At 33.6% G+C, this 10,372-nt stretch overlaps 2 protein-coding genes across 3 annotated transcripts; both read left to right on the top strand.

Annotated features, from left to right (window-relative positions):
* Window positions 1–329: 329 nt before the first annotated feature.
* LOC145136641 (testis-expressed sequence 2-like protein (DUF2404)) lies at window positions 330–4,783 on the top strand. 2 transcript variants are annotated; one of them, XM_079070757.1, is made up of 7 exons: window positions 330–980; window positions 1,154–1,392; window positions 1,650–2,259; window positions 2,335–2,671; window positions 2,749–2,846; window positions 2,939–3,133; window positions 3,929–4,783. In XM_079070757.1, the coding sequence occupies exons 1-7, from the start codon at window positions 795–797 to the stop codon at window positions 4,625–4,627; spliced, it is 2,364 nt and encodes a 787-aa protein (XP_078926883.1). In that variant the 5' UTR covers window positions 330–794; the 3' UTR covers window positions 4,628–4,783. The 2 variants fall into 2 exon arrangements, with proteins under 2 accessions (XP_078926883.1, XP_078926882.1); XM_079070756.1 differs by having other exon boundaries at window positions 331–980; window positions 2,746–2,846.
* A 1,213-nt stretch (window positions 4,784–5,996) lies between these two features.
* Window positions 5,997–9,757, top strand: SMU1 (transducin family protein / WD-40 repeat family protein). The gene is made up of 13 exons (XM_079073933.1): window positions 5,997–6,165; window positions 6,607–6,817; window positions 6,909–7,061; window positions 7,170–7,218; window positions 7,305–7,388; window positions 7,892–7,995; window positions 8,081–8,167; window positions 8,261–8,314; window positions 8,425–8,520; window positions 8,615–8,742; window positions 8,847–9,033; window positions 9,191–9,298; window positions 9,396–9,757. Exons 1-13 carry the CDS (start codon window positions 6,137–6,139, stop codon window positions 9,645–9,647), a joined length of 1,542 nt encoding a protein of 513 aa, XP_078930059.1. The 5' UTR covers window positions 5,997–6,136; the 3' UTR covers window positions 9,648–9,757.
* The last annotated feature ends 615 nt before the right edge of the window (window positions 9,758–10,372 follow it).

Raw genomic sequence — 10,372 nt, 5'->3', positions numbered from 1 at the left:
ATGTAAGAGAAATATGACCATCAACTTCTTTTTGTATAATTAAAATGATTATAAAAATACTAACTTTTTTTTTGATAAATATGATATTTTTAAAGTTAAAAAAAACAAAATATAATATTCACATTTAAAATATACAAATACAGTATGTGAAAGTTAATAAAAGCATATACAAAATAATATTTTTAAGTTAATAATAGCATATACCAAATAACCACTCAAATGAAAGCAATAAATACACTTTCATCGACATGTTATTTTGTTTTATCATTTTAAATGAAATTATTTTTATCCCAAAATGGCTAGGTTCAAAATTGTTGAATGGGAAAGTCATTTTCCAATTTTCGTTATGTTGATTGCGACGATCAGCATTCACCACGCCATATGCTTATGCTGCTCCATTCTGGTATACTACTTCTAACTTGGAATTGGGGTAGAAAATAGACGAAATCCAAATATGCTCACCGGTGCACTCCATCATCAAATCATCTTTGATTCCCTAATTAAAAAGCAACCGCGTCCGACGTCCTCCTAATTCCACGTCTTTGCCGTCCTCCACTCTTACCTTGCCTCTCTCGAATTTCAAGTTCAAGCAGGAAACCCCACTTCTAATACAACTCCTTTGCATCGATTTTTGATTCGTCAGTCCCTTGGAGCGTAAGTTTTGACACCTTGTTGCGTAGTTTTGATTGATAATGAGGAAGATTCCGCCGATTTGATGTTCGATGTGTGTTTTTGTGCATTATTGAAACTGGGTTTTGTCTGTAGTCTATATGATCAGTACTTAAAACACGGTTATGGTGGCCTTTGCATTGTTTGTGGGGTTCGTTGTTGGGGCATTAGCTGTAATCGGTGTTGAAGTTGTGGGAGTTTTGTTCTTTATACAAAAATTGGGTAGAAAAACAAAGGAAGATGCTGTTAAGGTCGCCAAATCCAGATCGCATGAAAGAGAGGAACCCCCGTTTTCATTTCCTGATAAACAGGTCAGTTTTCCTCCCGTTTTCATTTCGCTATTTGCAATTGGTTGTTATAGTTGTATTGTTCTTACTTGTTTATAGAATCTAGTCTTCTAATATATGATGGATTTGAAGAATTTGGTTATGAATAGAACTACTTCATTTATGTAAAATTCTTTACAAACTGCTTGCGTTTTCAGGGTTGGGTTTGGATTTTAGAAAAGGAAAAGATCCCAAAGACTTTACCATCATTTGATAAAGGATCACGTTCACAAAAACGTAAAAATGAGATTGTGGAGGTTTCACCTGTGCGGAAGCATGCAAGCATCAAGGATCTATCACTCATCCTTATCGAACCAGATGGCACCCTCACGAAGATTCCTCTTTCAGGCTGCACTGTAGAAGCTGTTTCTGCTACAAATTTACCCACCAGAAAGTGGTGATGCTCTCTTGCCTAGAAACTCTGTATTGTGATTGTTACATCCTTAAAGAGACTGTTAGACATACATTTATATTGCAGCTGCATAACTTTTTAAAGCCCTTCGTCTTGCTTCTTTGGTAGGTTGTTTGTTTTAGCCTTTTAGGTACCTCAGATGATTTCCCTTAGAGTGACATGGATTTCTACTTGTTTGAAATACAAATTACACACGAATTCATGTACTATTGCTAAATCTTGGTGTTGTGTTTATCCCACAGGGCCAAAAAATATCCTGTCAGAGTGGAAAACAAGTCATCAGTATTATACCATGGAAGCAAGTTATTCTACTTATATTTTGAGACATCTTCTGAAAAGGAATCATGGTGTAAAGCCCTACGACTTGCTTCATGTGATGACAAAGAGAAACTCAAATGGTTTCACAAATCGCTTTCAGACTTTCACAGTTACCTAGGATCCTTAAATGTTGAATACCCTTCATTTCTAAAACCCTCCATAGGTTTCAATCCGGAAACAGGTGATAAAACAATCAAGATAGACACTTCATCGTCAAAAGTTCGCCACTTTTTAAAGAAACTTGCCAAAAAGACTTCTAAAGCTGGTAGAGAAGATAAAAAAGAAAAATCTAATCCAGTGCAAGACTCGAGTTCAGTTGGTAGCTCTTCAAAACACAAGAAACAGAATCATTCTACTGAAGAGGAAATTGTTCAAGCATTATTAACACCAAGATCTGATACAGATTCTACTCATTCTATTAACAAAATGGCTAGTGATGATGGAACATTATGTTGCAATTTGTTAATATCACGGTTATTTTTTGATGCCAAAAGCAATGCGGATTTGAAGAACTCTATACAAGCACGAATTCAGGTGTATAACATTTTTCTTGAAATAAAAGATTTAGCACATAGTTTATAACTAATTTATAAATTATTTTGTGTATAGAGGACACTCTCTACTATAAGGACCCCAAGTTACATAGGGGAGATAGTTTGCACAGGGGTAAATCCTGGAAATATCCCGCCATATATTCATGGAATGCGGGTCCTACCATCAGATCTGAAGGAAGTGGTTGCCATGGAAATTGATATTGAATATTATGGTGGAGCAGTGTTGGATATTGAAACAAGGCTTGAAGTACAAGAGCTTGAAAATCCAGAAACTATGAATTCAGATTCCAAATCTGTTAATGATGTCACCTCTGATCTTCTAGAAGGTGTTGGGTACTATGAAAAACAGTTGAAGCTTAATGAACACAAGGGTGATGAAATACGCAAATTGGGTAAGTTGAGTAATCATTGTTTTTATTTTGTAAGTTGATCAATTAGAAAAATATACTAATTTATCTTGTTACAGAAGAGGTAAAAAGTTTTAAGGGAGATGAACAAGCATCTTCAAGTTCTGCTGTATCCAAGTGGAAATCCGTGTTAAATTCTGTCGCGAAACAAGTGTCTCAGGTTTTTATAACAATAATTTTGGATTTAAATGTTTATTGATTATAGATATGAAGTAAAAATGTTTATAAAAATTAATCTTGTGATTTGTGAAGGTGCCTCTTTCAATGGCAATACGGGTAACAACTCTTAGAGGAACTTTAAGGGTGCATATAAAACCTCCTCCTTCAGATCAATTGTGGTTTGGTTTTACATCTATGCCTGATATAGAATTTAGTTTGGAGTCTTCTGTTGGGGATCACAAGATTACAAGTGGACATATTGCATTGTTCATAATCGGTAAATTTAAGGTTAGATTAAAATGCTCTTATGCAACTTTTGTTTTTGTTTTTGTCTTGAATTGCGTGCATCTTTGGTTACATGTCTTGAATTGCTTCCAAAAATGGTGATCTTTTACTTTTGAGGTCAAAACACTTTCCAAATTTCAGAAAAGGGCTTATGTTACTAAAATAGCAATCAGCTCCTCTAAACTAATTTTTGTACACTATTCCTTAGCTGTTCTAATGTTGTAAAAATTCTGTTTATTTTTGAAAAAAAGAATGTATAATACACTAATTAAATTTAGGGGGTATTCTTGCACCATTTTAATAACTTAATTAAATTTACCCAATCCCATTGCCCATTGCCATCAATGATGAAATCCTGCTTTCCATCTCTTTATCTTTTTCAATTGTGGTTCACAAAAGCTTGATTCTTGATCTGGGTTTGGTTCAATATGTGATATTTTTAAGGTTTTTGATATGGGTTTTCCAAAAATGTGATCTTTTTTTTTTTTAAGTTTTTGGTATGGGTTTCCCAAAAATGTTATCTTTGTTTAAGTTTTTGATATGGGTTTTCCAAAATGTGATTTTTTTTTTATAAGTTTTTGATACGGGTTTTCCAAAAATGTGATCTTTTAAAAGTTTTTGGTATGGGTTTTAGGGAAAAATGTGATCTTTTTTTTTTTTTTAAAAGTTTTTGATATGGGTTTTCCAAAAATGTGATTTTTAAAAGTTTTTGATATGGGTTTTCTGAAAAAAGCATCAAGTGGATAGAAAATCTTTATTTTGTGAAGCTTCTGATATATGCATGGTTTACTTTCACAGACAGCTATTCGTGAAACCATGGTACTCCCTAACTCTGAAAGTGTAACCATTCCCTTTATGTTAGCCGAAAAGAACGACTGGATCCCACAAAAAGCCGCCCCTTTTATATTTGCCAATTCTGAATCTACCACCAACTCCACCACCACTACCACCACCACCACCAACACCAACACCACCACCACCACCACAACTACCACCACCACCACCACTACCGAACCCACTATTGTACACGAACCTCATCCCTGCCAACCTTCCCAAGAACCTTATCCACAAGAACCACAAGATGTCCATAACACCAGCAATCGTAGCTTAGAAAGCGTATCTGAAACTGATGAGCAAAACTTGGGAGCAAATGAAGATCCTGTTTCTGTAGATGAGAAAACTCCATTGTTGGAAAGTGAGGAACATGGACAAGAGGCGGATCTTACTGTGTCACTCCGGTCGGTTGATGAGAAGAGAGAAGTTAAATTGCCAAGCTGGCAACTCCACCCATTGCCACCTCAGCCAGTGGTGGTGACGAGTGAAGAAAGTAATGACATGGCGGAAGGGGAGGATGCGAGGTTAAGAAGAATGGGAACCAAGGCCAAGATGTTGGGGTTGAGGAAAAAAATGGGGGAGAAACTTGAAGAAAAGAGACGGAATATTGAAGAGAAAGGAAGACATATTGTTGAGAAGATGCGAGGTCCAGGAGGGAGCTAATTCATTCGTGTTTTTATATGTACATTTATCGCATTTGTGTTCCGTGTACGTTGTTGGAGATTGAATACATTGTTAAAGAGTTTTGAATCATTGATTTTTCAATTCAAAACATGTATACTTTTTCTTAGGGTTAATGTCATAACTCTCAATTTGCTCTTTGAAGTAGCTAGATTTTTTTTTTGAACAATGATATGTCTGGGATTGAACCCAAGACCTTGTTAGTAACACCTTCTCACTAGATAATTGTACCGAATAGACCAATAGAGTATTTTTTATGTTTTCTTGCTCCATTCGGGTAGATTTCAACATCTTTAAGTGGTATATGAGATTATGTCATACCATTAGAGTACACTAGGAAAAAGTACTCAATACTGGTGTCATTATGGGGTTAGTTTAACTTTGTCCTTTTTTAATAAGATACCTAGTTGATGGTATACATTAAAACTTTGGTCTTAGAATGGTGGAATCGTTGTAATCATTTCGTTTAATTCAATAATTTAGTTCAATTATTGTTTAATTTACATGTTTCAAACCTAGATCATACCATATTTTTGTAGTTATAGCTTGCATACAATTTTCGATTTGGATGAATAATTAACTTATTTTATTTTGTTCAAGATCAAACGTGTTGTTGTCCCACAAACATCTACAAAGTTATATTAAAGAAAAAACAAAAAAATAAAACATGTATGGAGCAAAATACACAAAAATAAAATGACAGAATTGTCATTGAATTAATTCAATTGAATTATCACATTTATAACTTCTGTTTTGATTATTTAAATGTCATGTACATGTTGAATACAATTGAAACAACTCACGGGTTGGTATACCCACTCAATGAATTAAATGTTATAAACGCCACAACTCATCCTCAAAACCGACGACGACTTTGTGTGCCATTATAAGGTGATTCTAATGAGTTATTTCTTGCAATCAATCAATAGTTTATGAGGAAGATAAATAGATAGATAGATAGTTGATAAGATGAGTAAAGAATTGGTTTTCATATTCAATTTTTTAAATGTAATGACATGGACATGAAAAAATTTTGGATTGAGTAAACCAATATGCATCAAAAGATTGTACATAAGGATTAGTTAGTCATTATTATTACACTGTAACAATCAATCTATTACATATAAAAAAAAACTTAGTACGACATCTATATTGCCTAACATTACAAATATTTTGTTGGAATTTTCATATTTGAAAGAAAAAGAACACAATATCAGAAAAAAAAAAAAAAAGAACATAACTTTTATGTAATTTATCCAAATTTAAAAGGTTAAACAATAAGTTCAGCATGAACTTAATTAGCACCGGACCCGGATCCGACAATTTTACCGATATATCGTCTTTTACGTTATTTGGGTTTCTGAAATCAAAGGTGAGAACCTGCTAGGCTGCTACGCCATTGCCTTGTTGTTGCTTAAACCAAACTGACAAAAGGCTCGCTGTTATTACCCAAAACCCTAAATCTTCCACCGATAGGGACGACCCAGTACGATGTCTGCCCTAGAAATCGAAGCTCGAGAGTAAGTAAAAGTAGATTCTTTCGTCAATTTTATGTCACTGTGTAATGCATTATTTGTAGAGTCATGTAAATTGATATACCTTAAGCTATGATAACGAGATGATTGAAACGAATCCATCTTATAAACCGACCGAAAATACATCGTTGTGCGAGTACAATTTGGAGGTAATATTGAGGAACCCTCTTGTATGCGCTAAATTATGACCCGAATCGTAAGCTCAGCTCATGTATCACGTATGACTGAATGATTAAAGCTATTACCAAATTAACAACCTTTCGTTAGTGATAAACCTTATATATAAATACTTGCCTTGGTATACTTTGTGAATTCGTTCTTTATAGTCCATGAATGAGCAACGTATTGTGAATTCGTCCAGCTACTTTTGTTAACTGGAAGCACATTATATGCTTTTATATAATTTTATTGTACTTTTGGTTACAGTGTGATTAAAATAGTTCTTCAGTTCTGCAAAGAGAACTCTCTGCATCAAACATTCCAAACACTGCAAAGCGAGTGCCAAGTATCTTTAAATACAGTGGACAGCCTTGAAACATTTGTAGCAGATATCAACAGTGGTAGATGGGATGCAATATTACCTCAAGTGGCACAGCTTAAGCTTCCAAGAAAGAAACTTGAAGATTTATATGAACAAGTATGTAACACCTTATTGACTAGTCAAAGGTTGTTCTTGTGATTCCTATATCTTGCATTGATGTCAGTTATCTATTTGAATTCCACTGTAGATTGTTCTAGAAATGATTGAACTTCGGGAGTTGGATACTGCTCGTGCTATATTAAGGCAAACTCAGGCAATGAGTGTCATGAAACAAGAACAGCCAGAAAGATACTTAAGACTTGAGCATCTTCTTGTTAGAACATATTTTGATCCCCATGAGGTTAGAATCGTAATTTCTTCATTCTATAAAAATTCCAATAACATAGCACAGTATTTTGTTTAGTGATGGTGCTAATTATGCTGTACCTTTTTTGTTATTACTCTTCAGGCTTATCAGGAGTCAACAAAAGAAAAAAGACGTGCACAAATTGCTCAATGTTTGTAGTTTGTACTATACTACCCTTTCCAGATATCCATGAAATAGAACAAAAAAAGTTAATTTTTCCCGTTTTGCCCTTTTCAGCTATTGCGGGAGAAGTCTCTGTAGTTCCACCATCACGTTTAATGGCTCTAATTGGTCAAGCTTTGAAGTGGCAACAACACCAAGGTTACACCATTATCTAATGTCTAATTCTAAACTATAATCTTTGCCCTTTCCTCATAGATTTTGATAGATCCTTGTTGAATCTATCGTAAACCCCAGGCATTCTAACAGATTCACAGCAACAAAACACTCAATAATACCAGAAAATTAAGATAGAATTCCCATTCATTCGAGAGGAATGGACTCTCCAAAAGAAGAACAAAGTTCTTTACAAATCAATTCTTAGCTACCTAAACAATAACCCCTGAAGGGTATATATACTAGACATGACCAAGGAAAGATACTCCAAAAGGAGTGGTCCCTCAAACAAACAAGGGACAAAGATAGTGCTCCTAACATAACAAAACAGCCAATAACAATCATAATACCAAAAAAGACCATTCTACCCCTAAAGCTCAATAGGTAACGGAATGATTCTAATAAAGCAAATCAAATATAAGCACTCTAGGATTAGTTGGGGCTTATCAGATTTGTGTTATTGATAATACTTTACTTGGCTCTTTTAGGGTTACTGCCACCTGGAACACAGTTTGATTTGTTTAGAGGAACAGCTGCTATGAAACAAGATGTAGATGATAAGTACCCAACAACTCTTGGTCATACTATTAAGGTGATTTCTTAGATATTTTTTTTTTCATGTAAGTAATTTAGTTCCACTTCCATTGTTAACCTTTCTGTTTTTAACTTTATTGCAGTTTGGAAAGAAAAGTCACCCTGAAAGTGCAAGGTTCTCACCAGATGGACAATTCCTTGTTTCTTGCTCTGTTGATGGGTTTATTGAGGTTAATCTTGTCATTTACATGTTAAATTATAGTTTAGATTATGAGATTATCAATGATATGGAATTTGCTACATTAATGTGAAATATTTACCAGGTCTGGGATCACATAAGTGGGAAACTTAAAAAAGATCTTCAGTACCAAGCAGAAGTGAGTGATACTTTGTTTTTTAACATAATAATAATAATAATAATAATAATAATAATAATAATAATAATTTCTTATTTAATTTTTTAAAATATGGTGTTTTCCTTCTGTAGGAATCCTTCATGATGCATGATGATGCTGTTCTGTGTATCGATTTTAGTAGAGATTCAGAGATGCTTGCTTCTGGATCACAAGATGGAAAGATTAAAGTAAGCATACATTGTCTTGTGTGTTTTTATTTTTTATTTTACACACCACTTATTCAATTGTAAATATAAAATCTGTTTAATTATATAATTATAGGTTTGGAGAATAAGGAATGGGCAATGTTTGCGACGCCTTGAAAACGCTCATTCTCAAGGTGTCACAAGTGTTGTGTTTTCGCGTGATGGAAGTCAGTTATTGAGCACTTCATTTGATGGAACTGCAAGGTCTGTTTTACATATTATAAATTAAAAAAAAAAATCAATTTATTTAAGTTGAAATATACATAATAAACACACATTTGGTTATTATGTATTGTATTGAATACCAGGATCCATGGGATAAAGAATGGAAAATTGTTAAAGGAATTTCGTGGTCATTCTTCTTATGTAAATGATGCCACTTTTACAACTGATGGACTTCGTATCATTACTGCATCAAGTGATTGTACAGTAAAAGTTTGGGATTTGAAGACTACAGATTGTCTACAAACATTCAAGCCACCACCTCCATTGAGGGTAATTTAGTCATTTACTCATGTTCAGACAGTTCATTCAGTTTCTAAAAAGAAACAATCTCAACACTTTCTCTATTAAGTCATTCTTTCTGTATCAAATATTAAGTCAAAGATTCTTTGAAGTTTGACTTTACAGTTGCTCTGTGTTTGACTTACAGGGAGGAGATGCTTCAGTAAATTCAGTTCACCTTTCTCCAAAAAATCCAGACCATGTTATAGTTTGCAACAAGACATCATCAATTTATCTCATGACTCTTCAAGGACAGGTGGCTTTTTGTTTTTATCAGAAGTTCTTATTAATTAAGATGCATGCGTTCAGTTATAAATATAATATAACAATATATTTGTGTTGAAAATATGAAGGTGGTGAAAAGTTTCTCATCTGGTAAAAGGGAGGGTGGAGATTTTGTTGCAGCTTGCATATCACCTAAAGGGGAATGGATATATTGTATTGGTGAAGATAAGAACTTGTACTGTTTTAGCCATCAATCTGGGAAACTGGAGCACTTGATGAAGGTGCATGAGAAGGACGTAATCGGTATTTGCCATCATCCCCACCGGAATCTTGTAGCCACTTATGGTGAAGATTGCACCATGAAACTATGGAAGCCTTGAAGATGCTCTTTTTTCAATTACCCCTTTTTCTTTTTTCTTTTTTGGCTTTCAAGGATTCGTGTAACAATAGTTGAATGCATTTTGATTTTGTATGTCACTTATTTTTTTCACTTCCAGTATTCATGTTGTTAGCAATGCATTTAATAACCATAATCATGAAGTACTTTATATATTTTGTTAGAAATATGGGTAATGTGGTTTATTGGTAAATATTGTTGTTATGTGTAGAGAAATGTAAGTATGTGGTTTTTATGGGTAAGGAATTGTAAGTGCATTGCTACTATTATTTGTGATTAAAAATACAAGTTGTAGCAACATATTTGAAATAATTTCATTAAATAATGCCCAACTTTTAACTTTGTTACATTTATGTACCAAGCATTTCTTTTAAAAGGTTCAAATGAAAAAAATCAATTGCATTGCTGGTAGAAGAATACAGTAGGTTGTTATATTTTTTTGCTCATAATTTTGTTCTTATAAATGACATTGATACTTTTAAGCAATTATTATCAAACTAATTAAACATAAATTATCAACCAATGGATAATAATGCATGCTCTCTTTTAATTTGTGTTTTCCACTGAACTTGATTAAAACGGATTGAAAAAGATGTAGTTGATATTATTAAATTTGATATTCACCAATCGTTTTTTTACTAATACGACCATAATTTTGTGTGTTTTCTCCAAAAAAAAAAAAAAATAGTATGTATATGCCCATGTGAC

This window comes from Lactuca virosa, chromosome 9 (genome assembly GCF_052849685.1).
Source record: "Lactuca virosa cultivar CGN04683 chromosome 9, Lactuca_virosa_CGN04683_v6, whole genome shotgun sequence".
NCBI lineage: Eukaryota > Viridiplantae > Streptophyta > Magnoliopsida > Asterales > Asteraceae > Lactuca > Lactuca virosa.
Note: the sequence above shows the minus strand (reverse complement) of the source record. Positions and strands in the feature narration are given on the sequence as shown.